This window comes from Stenella coeruleoalba (genome assembly GCF_951394435.1).
Source record: "Stenella coeruleoalba genome assembly, chromosome: 9".
In the NCBI taxonomy this organism is placed as follows: Eukaryota; Metazoa; Chordata; class Mammalia; order Artiodactyla; family Delphinidae; genus Stenella; species Stenella coeruleoalba.
In genome coordinates this window covers 92640556-92656987 of record NC_137155.1, presented here as the reverse complement: position 1 = coordinate 92656987, position 16432 = coordinate 92640556, and the positions used below count along the sequence as shown (strand labels likewise).

Below are 16432 nucleotides of genomic sequence, written 5' to 3'. Positions count from 1 at the left end.
GTTAAGATTAAACAACACATTTATTCACATCGTATCAGAACAAATTAACATTTAATCTTATTTTAGCACCAATAACCACAGGAATTGCTACCTCTCAGGGCAGAGGCGGTGTTGGAACCCTGCAGTACACATCACTCCTTGTCTAACCAATCAGAACGCACTATGCAAATTAAAGGTAAATCAATTTATATTGACTGAGCAATAATAATCTGGTGGACCATAAACTGAGTTTTTACGGCTACAGTCCCTGTCTAATGACCATATATAAAATGTACTCACCAAATCAGCTCATTCTCTTTTGCTCCGTAACACAGGGCTCAGAATGCAATATTTTAAATGAATCCAACCTTGTCATATTGGCTCTTTGAAATGCTTTGAGAATGCCCAGGGGTTGTTTGCTTGCATTTTATTCTGTTCTCTGCACTAAGACCTCACTTCTTGTCTCCACCCTGCTTCTGTCCCTGCCCCGCTGAAAGAGGTTTCTTCAAATCTAAGGAAAGCCTTGGGGCAGGAAGGAGTGGTGGGCAATAGTGGACTGAGTCCTAGTGTAAGGGACAGAGCTTGTCACTGCCACCTCCTAGGAGACCCAGTCTGCCTGTGGCCACTGCTCTTTACAGCATAGCCCCTTTTAGCATTTAAGGAAAGTAAGGGATTGAGAAAACAGCTCCAAATATTGGTGAGATGCTATTAGCAGGTGACTGGACCAGGGGACGAGAAGTTGTGTAGATCTTTATTCTTGACAAAGAGAAGGTCCGTCCGCCCCTTTCCATCCTAAGATAAAGGACGTCTGGATAAGGGATAAGCTGGTGTTCCTACAGCTGAAGAAAGTGACTTGCTTTGGCCTCTAGAACTTTGACAGGTCATCGGGGCCATGCCCAGGGGCAGCACTGACCCTCTGGGGCAGATGTGCTATGTATTTGACAAGCAGCGGTCCTCTCCTCTAAGCAGGTGAGCAACTTCCAGACGCCAGGATGGCAGCCTGGACATTGCTCCTGTGTTTTCTACCCGGGGCCAACACCGACCTCCAGCATCTGCCTGCCGTGAGATCTGTGTGACTCACAGGTAAGGGTGATTCCATTCCATCCCCTAATGAAGAGACTAAATCTTTGCTGTCCTACACGTCAGCCAGTGGCTGCGTGTGGTTACTGAACACTGGAAATGTGGCTGGTCCAAACTGAGGTGTTTTCTAAGAGTAAAATTCACATTGGATTTCGAAGATTTCATTTAAAAAAAAAAAAAAGAACGTAAGTAGCTCAGTAATTTTTATACTGGTTCTATGTTGAAATGATAATATTTTTGATATGTTGGGTCAAAATAGGTATTAAAATTAATCTCACCTATTTCTTTGGACTTTTAAAAAGGGGGCTACTAGGATATTTAAAATTGCATATCTGGCTTGCATTGTATCTACTGGACAGCACTGTTCTGAATTGCCTTCCTGAAGCTGACCCTAGAGATGATCACTGTGTACCATCAGAGAGGAGAAAGGTTTGGATTGAAGGTGCCATGAAGGAGGAGGGCTTAGGTCACTGGCCAAGCTTGGTGTGAATCTGCCCCTGGAGCAGCTAGTCTTCTCTATCCTGTGGGGAGGCAGCTCCTTGTGCTATAGGATTACCTGCCCCCGTTTCTCTTTTCTACTTCCTCTTCTGGGTGCCCCGCCTTTTGGGGATCCTTCTCTGCTGCCATGCTGAGGATGCCCTGTGATTCTGCCACTTCCCCCTCCGAAAGCTTTCTCTACCTTACCTCGACTGCATCTACCCCCACACCCCACCAAGGCTTTCTTCATTCTGATTCGGTCGCATCCCTGGGCCAGACTCCCTGCTTCTGATAGTACAAGCTGGGGTGGCAGAGTAAGTCACAGATTCCAAAGCAATTCACATACATCATCTCCTTTGAAACTCTACCTCCTACCCCAGCACAGCAAAGCTCTGTCCGTAACCACAGTAAAATGACATCATCAAAGTGGGTGGAAAGGCATCTGAGAATGAAAAGGTAGATAAAAGGCTTTGGACTCTGAGCACAGAATGGCTGTTAGCTCGAGGTTACTTTCCGAGGAGTGAAAGCGTGGGGCGAGAGTAGCCAGGAGGGACTCTCTGAACGCACCTCCTGCAGTAAACACGTACCAGCACGGGCTTGAAGCCTCTCCCAAAGTAGCAGCAGAATGGCCAAGGAGACTGGGAGCCCCAGGAGCCCCCAGCCCCGTCTGGCTGAGAGGACGCAGAGACCTGGTGAGGTAACCACATTCGCCCAAGGCCCCGAGCGAGCCGGTGACAAAGCTATTACTACCGCCCCCAGATCGGGTCTCTGTGTTGACCTTCACGATGACCTTCACCCTTCACACTTGGATGACTTGCTTTTACTTTTTGGAAAATATACTTTAAAGGCCCAAACCTTTAGAAAAGAGAGTTCCAAGCAGACACTCGTTGACTGTCAGAGAAACAACCAGAAAGAAAAACCCAACAAAATTCCTGCGCCAATGGCCTCCCTCCCTTCAAATCCCACCCAGAGTTGGGATTTTAGGGCAGTCCACGTAAGTCCTCAGAAAACCGAGGGCTACAGCAATGCATTTGTTTAGTCTCAATTCCCTCCCCCTTATTTTCAGTTTCCACTTTTATTTGTACATTTTTACAGATAGTCTTGACTGGCAAAACGGTCACACCATGGGTGGAAAGGGGAAAGGAGGAGATGGAGTTGGTGAAAGCTCTTCATGTGAAAGACATCATTACAGTCACAGCGACACAGACACACACATACGTTCAGCCTAGAAAGGGTCTACGGGCCACCCGGAAAGGAAGGGAAATGCGTAGCCAGGAGAGGACAGCGGGACACAGAGTTCCTCCAGGAACAGACACCCGGTCCTTGGAAGTGAAGAGAGCTGCAATGGCTGAGGTTGCTGTCTGTCAAAGCGAGGCCAGGTTTGAGTTACTGCCGTGTAACTTACACCCAGTTTTCTGTTTTTCAATAGTGAACAACCACCCTCTGCGGTTGGGTGGTTGCCCCATCCCTGGCTGGGCTCCAACCATACCGGGAGTAGTGACCTGGATTTCCCTTAGAGAAGGTCTCGCCATACCACTTAAGCTGATCCACTGCAAAGTGGAAAGCGTGCAGACCCTTTGGGAAATGCTTTCTTGTCTTGTTTAGAACCTAGAATTCAGCTTTTCCCAAACAGGATCATGCCCAGAACAACTCCTAGTGAATGCACCCTCCAAAGGCCTTCCTATAAGAACCCACGTGCTTTTGATGAAGCCATCCGCTTCACCAACGGCCAAGGGAAAGAAGATCCCAGTTCCTTGAAGCTCGTTCCCATCGTAAACTTCTAAGACCATTAAAATGCTTCGGAATCTGACTTGCCCCACCACTTGGGCCCGGACAGCTAGAAACAACGTGAGGAGAATGGTAAAACAGTAAATAACTGAGGCCTCGACTCTGTGCCTTAACAGTTAACTGTTTTAGCTCACTTATGCCATTTGCCACATATGGTTTACTTATTCCATCACCTCTGGGAATAATAAAGACGATTAAGAGTGCTCTTGCACTGGCCTTGGACATAAGGAAGGAAGGCTGGGGATGGGTAAATTAAGGAGCCGACTTCTCTGAGGAACCTGGATGATCAAATAAAATCTATGTGCCTAAGTTGGAGAGGACAGTCCTGTTCAGTGGCCAAGATGACCCCTCGTTTCTAGATTATCCTTTCCGCGGTGAGACTGAGAAATCACGTGGAAAAATTCCATTCGGTGGGGGCTCGGCCGCTGCAGGAGGATTTGAACAGCGCATAATTCATACGACGCTTCATGTTTGCAAATCACTTTGCAATTTCTTTGTCACCCTTAATATACCATGAGGTAAAGTGTTATCTCTATCCTCATTTTGTGGATGAGGAAGTTCAAGTATGGAGAATACACAGTGCCCAGAGTCACAAATCATTTTAGTGCAGAGCTGAAATGAAATGTACGGTAATTGCATTATACAGGTGTAGCTGAATTAGTGAGTTACTCTGGCTTCAGTGCTCTCACACCTATCATTAGACTGAGATGGCACTCAAAAAAAAAAAAGAGAGAGGAAGGAAGGAAAGAAGGAAGGAAGGAAGGAAGGAAGGAAGGAAGGAAGGAGAAACAGAAAAAGGAAAGAAATCCCAAAGTTGGAATCTTTTAGCTCTGTTCCACCCTGCCCCTAAGCTCTGGCCTCTTCAAAGGGCTGTTTGCTACCTCTGGGGGCTCAGGGCTCTGTGCTCTCACTGCCGTTAACATGGGGTCGACTCCACGCAGCCCAATGTAGTTCTGTGGTCATGGGCTGCACCCCTGGCCCCAACTGCCAACCCAGAGACAACCACTGATGAAGTGTTGGGGCTATGATCGTTGTGATGCCCAGAGCCACGGGATTATGAACAATCTTCTAAGGTTTTTTTTCTTTTGTATTTTATTTTTCTAGTTTTCTACAATGAACATGTATTATTCAGGAAAAAAAATCAAATAGCCAATAATAATGCAGTCTAAGAACTAACCATAATGTTTAAGAAATATTTTGCACCATGGAGACATTGATGAAAAGAGGGAAAACCCAGCCCACCAAGGTGACCACGTTGAGGGAAACCAGAAACTTTTGTGACCATCAACTCAGGGGGTCTTGTTTAAAAATCTGTCCCCTTACCCTATGGTATAACAGCTGGAAGACAGCACAGAAGCCAACCCGGCCGTTAATGCACGAACTATTTCTATCTGTGGTGAAATCACTCCATGACTCATCACCTTTCCCTGGAAAGGGCTGGATATGTCCACGGGAAAGGTTCGTCCCTAGAGCAGAGGGGACCTTTTCAGAAGAGCAGCTTCCCTTTAGCTACAAGAATCAAGCAAACATCCCCCACGCATCACACCAAAGATGACCAGAGTGTATTTCTTCCCACTCCTTCCCCCACGATACTTGAAAATCAGTTCGTTAATGCTCTCAGAATAAGCCAGGTGAAGACAGAGTCAATTCTACACGCCTCCGACTCAGGTGGGCAGCTTTGGAGACGTAAGCAGCACATCCTCCCATTAAAGCAGAACAACTACACGTGGTTCTTTCATTTCAGACCTCTCATGGTGACAGTGGATGAACACTAAGACGTGGGGCACCGACGGAAGAGTCTCAGGACATCTTCTTCCCTTATCGAAAGAAAGGCAAGCATTGCGAGGTGAAACCACTCACTCCCAACAAGAGAACATCCCCAGATGGCGCCAGGGCCCAGGGTGCCGCACAGGGACGTGTGATTGAGGGAGGCTTTGTCTTGATTTGGTGGAGTTGTCCAGTGTTTGTGACCTTGTGATCCCTGAAATCGAAAGGGTGTTATCGTTGAAAGGCTGGGACTTGGAGGAGGATTGAAGCTGGAACAGGTACATCTGAAGTTGGTTTACGCTTTGATGGCAGGGAGTCACAGAACTGCTTATGAAACCTACAGCCACAACGAACAAGGAAGGGGGCTGCTTGGAGCGGATGAGCGTCTCTAAAGACAGATTCCTTAACTATTTTAATGGGTCGTAGTTGATGCAGGGAGAAGGTGGAAGTGAGTGCACAGAAAGGAACAGAAATCAGAAGAAGAAACCAAAACTCTCCAGATGGGGGAAGAAATAGGACCTCTTTCTAAGGCAGACACCCCACTTTCCTGAATCCCCAGGGTCCTAGGGCAGGGAAGGAAATAAAAGGGCCCGTGCTCAAGGTCGACTTTCACGGAGCTCAAAACACATACACGGTCACAGGCCTCGCCTGCACACCTGTAGGGAATTTGAACTTGACCCGGGGTGGGGGCTGGTGGGTGAGGCCGTGGACCCTAACTCCCGTCGGAAGGCTGGGTTCTACTCGGATCTGGGGTTAGCAGAGTCTGATGTAAAGAGTCCCGAAGGTTGAGCCTCCTCCTTCCTTCTCCTCCCTCTCTGCCTTTTCTTCCTCAGCCCTCACAGCACGAAAGCTTCAGTGACAGCTTGGAGTGACACGTCTTCATCTGTGGTCAAGTCCCTAGGCCGGAGGGATCAAGGTGACCAGAGCAGTTCTCCCACTTGCCATCTGTACAGGGCTTCCGTCCTGGCCACGTGGCTGGGCTTTTATTGGCCCCGAGCAGGGTCAGACCCAGAGTGTGCGTGTCTGTACATTTCTGGCCCCATTACCAAAGAAAGCGGCTCTAAGCTCCTGCTCTGCTGATGGTGAGTTGGGCCCAGGTGGTTTACTTCTTTCCTAGGGGTCCTCCTAGCGTTTAGGAACATTTCAAAGGGATGCAGCAATCTGTGATGAAGGTCTATGATGAAGATTAGTAGTTGGAGAGAGTGGATGATCTATTTATGGCAAGCATGGGATTAAAAAAGAGGGTATAAATTACAGGTTGGTGAACAGTACCGGTTCCTTAGGAAAAGTTTAAATGATTGATTACAAATTGCCCCATTTGGAATTTCTTTCCGCATTTTCCTACAATTGGGAAACAGCTGAAATTTGGATGTGGTCACAGACAAGCCTCCCGCCCCAAACAGATGCTGGTGGACGCCCAGCTCTCCCTGCTAGGCGGAGCCCAGTCGAGATGCTTGGAAGGAAGACACAATCTGAGATACTTCTCACTTTTCCTCAAGCCCAAGTATGCCCTTCCCCTGAAGTGGGAAATCTAACTTTTCAAAGCAAATTATTATTTTTTTAATTCGCTGTACAATTGAAACACTGGGTTTTCCTGAAAATTATCTCCCTTCTCACAGAATACATCCTTTGTTTTAAAAACCATCCTTAGAAGTGCAATTAGGAGCTAACAGCATTTCCTGCCCCGTCGTCTCCTAGCTCCCCATGCACAGGGCACTCACTCACACGTGAGCCTATCTGCAGAAGCTAATCCGTGTCGCCAGCAAGGAAGTCTTGAGTAGTACACACCCACACCTGCGTCCAGGTACATACTGACACAAATGTACACAAAATGCACCAGAGAGATACACACACACAGAGCCCCACACTCAGACCCGTCCACGCACATCAGATGTCCTATGTGGTTGTGAATTACACACACACACACAGTCAAAAAGAGCAGATGAGGAGAGAGGCGGGACTTGGAGCCTGGTGGATGGAAGAGGGAGAAGGGAAATGGTTCACAGGTGAGAAAAGGGGGGAGCTGGGGGGGAGGCAGGGTAGAGGACAGGTAGATGAAACAGAGGGCATGGCTGGGAAGGAAGGCTGCTGAGTGGGTGGCAAAGTTCCCAGAGCACATTCAGTTATGAAGCAACTGAATTCTCGGCTACACGGGTGACCCACGGCTGGACGGCTCGGGGAATTCTCTCTTTGCCTCCCCAGGGCTGCTCGGCCCCCGCGGGGTCACTGAGGTGACGGTCAGCTGCTGCTGCCCACTCTTGCTGGCAGACTCCTGTCCCCCCAGCTTTCACAACCCGCTGGCTGACTCCATAGCTCGCCAACCCCCGCAGTGCCAATGCGCTCAACCGAGCCTGAGACACCGGGCTGGATTGAGGCCACTTCCGTTTGGGTGCTAGCCACCAGGATGGCTACTTGGGGATTCATGGCCTTGAATACCAAGAGGAACAGGAAGAGGGCAAGCGTCAAGAGTTCTCCATGAATTTACACAATATCATACAAACTGGAGTCCATGGGACATGGCGGCTCTCTGCAGGTGACCCATTTTCTTTTGTCTGTACAGAGGTCAACCCTACAAAAGGGGTGGATGTCCAGTGACAAAGGACAGCTTCTGTGATGGGAAGTGAAAGGTCTTGTCTGGTATGTGGACTTTCCAACAGCAACAGAGGCCACTTTCCTTCTCCCTCTTGAACCGTGTTCCCCCTCTTCGCGCATGGCTCGTGTACCCAGCTGTGTCTTGAACTTCCAAAATCAGAGGACTAAATCCTGTGGCATCCCAGAACTAGGATGTGAAGCACACAGGTCCTCTGCCCAGTGGTTTTGTCCTTGGTTCTGCCCTCTGGGAATTTCAGGTGCACTAAAAATAACAGAAAAACGCAACACAAATGATAAAACCCCACACTCAGAAAACACACACACGCACACGCACGCACACACACTCCAGGGATCTGAAGCTGCAAAACTGGCCCCCATAGAAGCCCCCCCCTCATGATGCTTCCTAGGTCTTGGGCCCTCCATCCTGGGCCATGAAACCACCCCAAATGACAGACAACAGTCATAACCCAGTATTGCCATTTAAAAAGGGGAAAAGAAAAAAAAGGAAACTGCCTGAAGTTGTTGCACACACACGCGCACGCACACACACACACACATTACAGCGTTACTCCAAGGCTCCGATCTTCCCGGGGAGTGCAGATGGGGCTCGGGGCAGGGCGGCCTCTTGCTTAACTGGGTGTAAGGCAGCTGGAAGGTAAGACTGGGTTTTCTGAGCATCCACTGAAGTGTCCTCTCATCGAGGCGGACCTTGTCCCTCAGCATGTCGTGCTCTCCCCCTCCCCACCTCCGAAACTTTGTCCCAAAGTTCGGCAGCAAAGAGAAAACTCCCTTCGCGGTGTGTCTTCTCTTCCACTTCTTGTGCGTCACTGGTCGGCCAGGAAGGAAATCAGACGGGAAGAGCAGGAGAAGAAAATGGTTCTGGAAATGGCCTCAAAGATCTGGTTCCATTCTATGAACTAAGGGCGTCGTTCCTCTGATGTGATCGGTGTCGGGGTATCGTCCCCTTCTGCCAGCCCAGCGGAGGGTGCTTCCTTGTCTACACCCGTGCCGCCCCAGACCACGGGCACCGTCCCTTCCCAGCCCACCACCCCATCCTCGTGAGTGACGGGCGGGAATCGGGACTGTCTCGAGTGGTGATGTCTTCAAGAAACCACGGAGCCAAAAGTTAAGAACTGATGGAAGAGCCACGTGATGGGAACGCTTTCCCCATCTCGGTGATGAGGCAACACAAAGTCCGACGAGATGCAGGTGCCTAAGCCAGCCGCACTCTGCCTCGGCACTGGCGCCATCTTGATTGAGTTCTGTTGTATATATGCATATTATATATATATTTATATATATATATATGTATGGGTTTGTTTTTTTAGCACACTGTCCCATTCTCGGGTCTGGATTTGGGGCAGTTGGTCCTCGGGACAGGTTGGACAGAAGGGGCCAAGGTACAGAAGAATCCCGAGATTAGCGTGAGGCCCAGGCCCCCCCAAGCACAGAACATGGACCATCCGTAGCCATGGCTGATGTCGTCGGGGAGTCCATACAGGTAGCGTGGGTAGCGTGACAGCTCAAAGTTGATCCCGGCCACACAGGTGCACAGTGAAATGATGCAGAAAGTTCCTGGAGGAGAAGGGAAGAAACAGGGGTGGGGTAACAGAGAAGGAAAGGGAAGAGGAGAGGGAGAGAGAAAGAGAGAAGTGAGGTTTACTACATTTTCGATTTTCTTGAGTAGAAACAATGAGGAGATCCAGGTAAGAGTAACCTGCTAACGAGATCAATATTTGGAAGGATTCACGGAGAAGGGAATAGTATCAAGGCTTCCTCATGCTTCAATAACGACCCAGTCTTGGATAAACTCGGGGAGTCTCTCCTTTGGGGAAATACTAAAAATATATCACATGAAAGTTTGTGTAGGGAGCAGTGAAGCAGGAGAGTATTCAGCTCATTTTTCAAAAGCCTTTAAAATTCAGTCTTTCCTTGGAGATGCAGAAAACACCCCCCACTGCTACTTCTTTAAAGAGAGAAACATTTTTACTCTTTTCTTTTCCATACACAATGTCTCATACGATATTAGGTTTTCCTTTAATCCATTTACCAACCAGCCATCCAAATCCTGGAAGCCTTTTCCCGTAAGACATTTCCCAGCGTTTTCTGTGGAAAACTAAGCCTAGGAGATAACTCCTTCACGACGCGGCAGCAGAGTCGATAACTCTGGGAAACTCTGTACGTCACTTCTCACCCACTAAGATTCATCATCCACAGTAACGTAAGTTAACTTGTCCAGCCTAGTCTTACGAAGTATTTCACAAACTTATTCAATGATGCTCCTTTAAAAAAAACCATTGCTCAAATTAACCTCCAATGAGAAGGCTGCTACAAGAGATACAATGTTATCAAATAGAACAGAATTATAAGTCCACTTTTAGCCAATAGATATTTGATGTACCTAAAATGAGTTTAAGACCTTTTCTCGATATTTGCTATGTCTAATGTTTCCTCTGTCACTGCAGATAGGAGAGCAATGGCCTGAAGAAGTAAAGTCTGGAAAAGGCTGGGTGGGGTTGATAGTACTGCAGGGGTCCAGGCTCTTCAGGGGCTGTGATCTGTGTTTCCAAAGACCACTAATTCAGGAGCAGAGCAGAGGGCGGTCCAGAGGCAGGAGACCAGTTAGGAGCTGTAGTCAAGGGGAGAAGGAAGGAGGGGTCTGGCGAGGAGGGAGCAGGGCAGGGCTGAATGAATGTTAGTGAATGATGGCTGGTAGAGGCAATGGAAAGCAGCGAGTCAGGGGTGACCTGGGCACAGGTGCCGCATAAATAAAATTGTGTGGGTGGGAAGCATGTAGGTGTACATGTGTGTGTGTGTGTGTGCACGTGTGTGCGTGTACATGCTTGTGCATGTGCGTGCAGCGACAGTCATCGTGTACAAACAGATATGGTACCATCATTACCTGGGAAAACAGTGGGGGGTTACAAAGCACCCCGAGTCTCTCCTGCTGTGCCCTGGGGTTCAGATGGAATTCTAAGACGGCACCCAGGGTGGATTAGGTCTCATCCCAGACTTTCTTAATCGGAATCTTAGGGAGAGGACGGAATCTCTCCTTTTTAAAAGTTCCTCAGATGATTTCTTGGTGAGACCCTGTGTTAGGGCAGAGGTTCTTTGTATAACCTTGAGGCACAGATTCAGGTGAGGGAAGAAGCAGAGGGGGGGCCACAGGGAAGGAGGTAGCCGGTGGGACCCTGGCCAAGGACAGCGTGATGGCTTGGCCATCACTGAACTGAAGAAAGCTTCGTATTGACACCAGTTTCAAAGACTCCAAACTCCAACAAACGAGAGCTGGCCTGCTCGTGCCTCAAGTACGCTTTCAATTTCTGGTTCAGAAACCTGAGTGTGCGATGACGTCATCTACTAAAATTTAGATTTAGGACAGGAAGAGGGAGAGAGAGCGCGCACACGTGTGCATGCGTGCTGAGTTCAAATCTGAGCTGCCCCTGGGATGTTAAGGCACTTGGCACCGTGGGTCTGGAGCCTGGTAGTAATTTCTGAGCTAGAGATGCGGACTGAGTCATCATCTTATAGATTGAAGCTCTGGATGGGACTGAGGTCACCCAAGGGCTCTCTATAAACTGTATCCACATAGGATACTTTTAAAAATGGAGACGTTTCTTCTCATCAAATTGTGCACAGTGATTTGTTCCGGGAGAGAAGGTCGATCTCAAGGAAGTTTTGATCTTCCTAAGTTACCAGTAGCTGAAAAAGCTTGACAGACACTATTTTAAGGGTGTTCTGCAAGCAGAGCAGACAGGACACAAAGATGCGGTTGATAAATCAAGACCTAATTACTTAATTACCATACGGACTTAATTAGCTACCAATTGGAAGTGGCCCAGCTTGTTGGTAACATCCATCTTGTTGTCATGTTAATAGGGTTAGTTGGGATATCTTCCTGCCTCCACTTCCTGTCAGTTGTTCTGTGACTCTGGAACCTTTAAAGATTTCTGTAGTTTGTTAGCTCCCGTCAATATCCCCGTAGATGGGAAAAAAACTCTGAGGGCTCTCACTTAAGACGGCGCGTTACGCAGGTCATCTGTACAACATGTCAGGAAAGCCCGTTGTGACAGAGAGAGAAGAGTTGAAGCAGCTTCTGCCAGCTACCATAGACACGGCTGTTTTCCATTCGGAGCAAGGATTTATATATTTTTATGTACTTCTGCACTTATAAATTCAAGTTTGGAAATGTGCATTAATAACTGGAAATACACACGGCAGGAGTACCGGAGTGTGGGAGGACGAGGGGCACAGGCACGCAAGGACCCTACCTGACCCAGCTTTCTGTCTCAGGTGATGAGCCCAGCTCTCAGACCTGTGGACTGGTGACCAACCGGGAAGGGTGGGGTGCAGAACTCCCCCTACCACCACCAACTCTGAGGGGTTCTCTGGGGAACTAATAGAGATTCTAAATGTTTCTGCTAGAAAACATCCTCAATTAAAGGGCGGTAATAGATATTACAGCACGGGGGATTGCAGCCTCCTTCCGTTCACCCAAAAGTACAGTGGTCCTTTGGGCAAGTATAAGGCTCTCCTCTCCCCTCAAGGAACAGGACGTGGCCTGGGTCATTTTATTTCTCGGGAGCACTTATCGACTGGTGAGTGAGGATCCAGAAAGGCAAACGTAATAATGCGTGGTCACATCTTCTCAGTAATTCCCCCCCATGGCTTGGGATTTGAGCCTCACTCCAATCAGACTCCAAGACTAACTGTAGTCACAGTTGGCAATTAAGTGAAATGAACTACCCAAGCCCTTCCCTTTGGAGCAAGGCTCTGCTGTGTGGCCAGAACTGGCTGTAACACTGGCTAGGCAAGTAGGGACAGCAGCAGCGCGGCTGTCAGACCTAAGTGACGTCAGGTCTGGGGAGGCAGGTTAACTGCAATGGGGCAGGTGGAAGGGGACATTCCTGTGGCCGCAGGCTCCACGGTGTACCCAACGGCCAATCAGCAAATATTTGTTGAACTTCTGTGTTTGTGCCAAGCATTATGCTAGATGCTAGGGGGATAAAAAGGAGAATAAGATAGGATCACTGTTCTTAAGAATTTTTAAGAAAGTCTAAAATAAAAAGATGAAAAAAAATCTTATAATCTCGCTGGGGATATGAGACAGATATAACTGAAAAGCTGAGGATGAAGTGAAAATAGCACCAGACTGGGGATTAAGAGACCTGAGTTTAGTATCAGCTCTGAATCTTTGGTCCCCTCATCTGTAAAATCAGGGCGCTGGACCAGACAGCTCTAAGGTGGCTCCTATATCTAGCCATTTTTAGGAAAAGAAGGGCTAATACCCAGAGGTAAATGGTAAGAGACAACTATGCTGGGCCAGGGAAGGTTTCCCAGAGGAAGCAGGGTGTCCGCAGGCAATAAAGAGAACGGGGTCCGCACCTGGCCTGGAGAGCATCCCTCCTTCAACCCCGGTGCCCCAGTGTCCTAGGTCTCTAAGTCTGAGTCGAGAAGGCATGTCCACATCCCACTCCCATCGTGCCTCTAACTACTGAAACGCTCACCGCTGCCATCCTGGTCAGGCTTCCATCATCTCCCACAGAACCTCTGGTAACAGATCATGGGTTCCCTGCCTTCTTCCAGTGACATTTAAACAAATTTAAATCCCACCTTCCTTACCCTGCCTGTATGGGCTTACCTGAGTGGACGCTTCCTACCGATCTGACCTCATTTCTCACCTTGACCCCCATACTCCCTGTACTCTAGCTAAGAAGAATGGCCTTCTTCTTGAGATCTTCTGGGATCTCAATTCAAACGCCATCCTCTCAGAGACCCTTCCTGACCCTCTCCTAAAGCAGTCCCTCCTCCAGTGGTTTTCAAACCCCGTTCCATGGAGGTGCCTCAGGAGCTCCCACTGGGAAAGGAAGAGGGAGTAAAAGAGCCTCCCAGCCCTCTCTCCTCTCTGTGGCCAGAAGAGCCCTGCTTTGATCTGTTTCCACGTGAACTTTCACTTGATCTAAACATTTTTGAAAAGCACCAGCCTTGTCCATTCACAAGGGGACCGTAAGGCCTGTCATTGCAGGAACTGTAAAGCTCTGGACAGCAAAGTGCAATGGCTCTTCTATTAGTTTCAAGTCCATGCCTTTGGCCGAAATAGCTAATCAATCTCAACCCTTATTCCTGCTGGCCTCAGACTCCGACTCAGCCCAGCCCTCCCCAGCAGCCAGCCGCAACTAGTCAGTTGCAGCGGGTTGCAAGGAGAAATGACACCTAGTTACCCTTTCCGTGCCAGGACTCTCAGCTCAGGAAGTCCAGTTAGATGAGACCACACCACCCCATGTGCCCGCAGCCTGAGAGCCAGTGCTAACAAGACCCACTGGCACAGAGGGAACAGTGTCGTCCAGAACCCTCTGGTGTCCCCATTTGCAAACTCCACCTGTGAGCGGGAAGGCATGGCCAAGGAGTGGAACGTACTCTGCAAACATAAATGCTTCCTTTTGATTCCAACACAGCACCTGCTTCCTTGGATGACCAACCCCACCTGGAGCTCTTTCAGGAATCAAACCCATGATGTCACCTGGCAACCCATGGGCCAGCCCCAGTCACCGGTGTCTGAGTGTCCCGTCAGCGCCTAGCTGGAAGGGGCGAGGGCTGCGTGGGGTTCTGGGATCACTGGCCGCACGCCCACCGGCCGCCCCCCACCCCTCCGCTCCAGGCACCGCTGAGGCTTGAGTGAGGGTGAGACCGAGAGAAGGGTTTCCACGCCCAGCCGGCCGACTTCTTGTCCCAGCGCCAAATACAGCCCCCTCACCAAGCTCCTCGCATTGCTGCCGTTTCTAATTAACGTTTCTCTGGTGCCGATATTAGATTCTAGTTTTCTCCCCACTTTTAGTTTCTGGGCTGTCTGACAACTTCCTCCTGCTTGGCTATCTCTTCCCTGAGTTTCCAAGCTGCCCCTTGATCCAGGCTTGGTCCCCCTCCCTAGATGTCCCTGTCTGTCTCCTCCTTTGTCTTTTCAGACTTGGGGCTTGTCAGTCTTCCTCTGAAACCACATTCCGTACTCTTTCTGGCCACTTCACCCTCTCCTCTGATTTGAACTACCACCAGAACATGAGCGCTTCATAGGATTGTATGATAGTGTGCGCTATCACATGTTATGTAATTCTGCGTCCCCATCCCCAGGGACACGGTATGTTTGAGGCACTCCCTGGCTACACACAGGATTTCCACTGCTTCCCCCATAATCCCCAATTCCCTTCAGTTTCTGACTTTTGTTTTCTTTCTTCCTTCCCTAGAAGGGTGATCAAGCATCCCAGTTTGCCTGGGAGCTGGTGAGGGTAGAGGGTGTGTCCCTGGTAAGGGTGACTTTTGGTCCTAAAACTAGAAAGATGTGGGCTAAGGAGTACACATTGGTCACCCTTCCTACACGTTCCCTCCTGCCCTGCACTCTGGGGCCAATCGGTGACACTGCAATGACTACAGAAATGAATCCTCGCTTGTAAGTTACAGAAAACCTAAAGCCTTAACCCAGTGGAAGCACAGAAACTTGGATCCCCAGGTCTGTTGCCACGTTAAGAAATGCCTGGCCAGGAGAGCACTGTTTTGGGGTAGTTAATGGAGTATAATTTCTGCAGCTTTCCAGGGCCAGAAATCCATCTGTGTGACATTTTCTGCTCTTGGGAATAAGGAGTGACGCCTGCTTATCCCTGACCCTCACGTGGTGCCTTATTGCTATGGTGGCCAGAGGGCCTCTGTCCTGACCCCAGCCCCACAGGTCGCCGCAAAGCTGTCTCTGCAGAAGTGCCCTGGTGGACGTGTGTGTCAGGGAGGTCCGGAAGCAGCCCAGTCCTCTCTCTTAAGACTCTCTCCCTTGCGCCCCCTCTGATCTTTAAAACCGTAAAGAAGCAAATCGGCAAGCAGAAAAAGGATCCCTCCTCCTTTAACAGTGGTATGCACCCCAGGAAGCTGATGTATACAAACCCATCCTTTGCTTAGATTAAATGCCTCAGCAGCATTTAGCTCTTGATAGCACTTTATAGCTTTGCTCAGACCTGCACGGAATATAAATTACTGTTGAATTATACACCATTGCATCAGCGGCAGCCAGCAGGCAGGTCATGTGGGGCTTTACAGCCAAGGTGCCTTAGGGGTTCACTGGGATGAGGCAGGGGGTGGTGACAGGCTCTGGGGGAGAACACACTGCAGGGGATGGGGCCCTGAGCTAAGACAAAACCATCCATCATCCTGCAAACTCTGCAGATGCTCTAGGCAGTCATTGCATAAATGCCACCTCACCCCCAAGGCAAGCGGCTTTTGTATCCCCGAGCCTGTGTCTGCACACTGCAAGGCTGGTCTACGTCCGGGCATGATTATGCCACAGTAATGCCACATCCTCAACTCAAGCGACGAAAGGGACTGGCTGGTTCAAATAGCTTGGCATTGACTCTAAAGAAGAAACCTCTGCGTTCCTATCATAGCACATGGAGTCTCATCGCTTGGTTTTCCATATCTCCTCACAAAATTCCTAAATTGAAGCCCTAAGCCCCCAATATTTCAGAATGTGACTGTATTTGGAGATAGGGCTGTTAGAGAGCTAATTAAGTGAAAATGAGGCTCTTAGGGTGGGCCCTAATCCAATGTGACTGGTGTCTTTGTAAGAAGAGGAGATTAGGACATACAAAGAGATATGAGACAGCTGCACGCACAGAGGAAAGACCACATGAAAAGGCAGCAAGAGGGAGGCCATCTGCAAGGCTGCGAGAGAGGCCTCAGAGGAAGCAACCCTGATGACACCTTCATCTTGGAC

General features: G+C 49.1%; 1 protein-coding gene across 3 annotated transcripts in view; it reads right to left on the bottom strand.

Moving 5' to 3' along the window:
- Nucleotides 1-215: 215 nt before the first annotated feature.
- TMEM178B (transmembrane protein 178B) overlaps nucleotides 216-16432 on the bottom strand; it is a 372296-nt gene continuing 356079 nt past the window's right edge. For 2 of the 3 annotated variants that reach the window (XM_079931482.1, XM_079931483.1), the window contains one exon: nucleotides 216-9258. In XM_079931482.1, coding sequence (XP_079787608.1) covers nucleotides 9008-9258 — 251 coding nt within the window. In that variant the 3' untranslated portion in view covers nucleotides 216-9007. The remainder of the gene's footprint in view (nucleotides 9259-16432) is intronic. The other variant, XR_013829753.1, reaches the window with a different exon arrangement.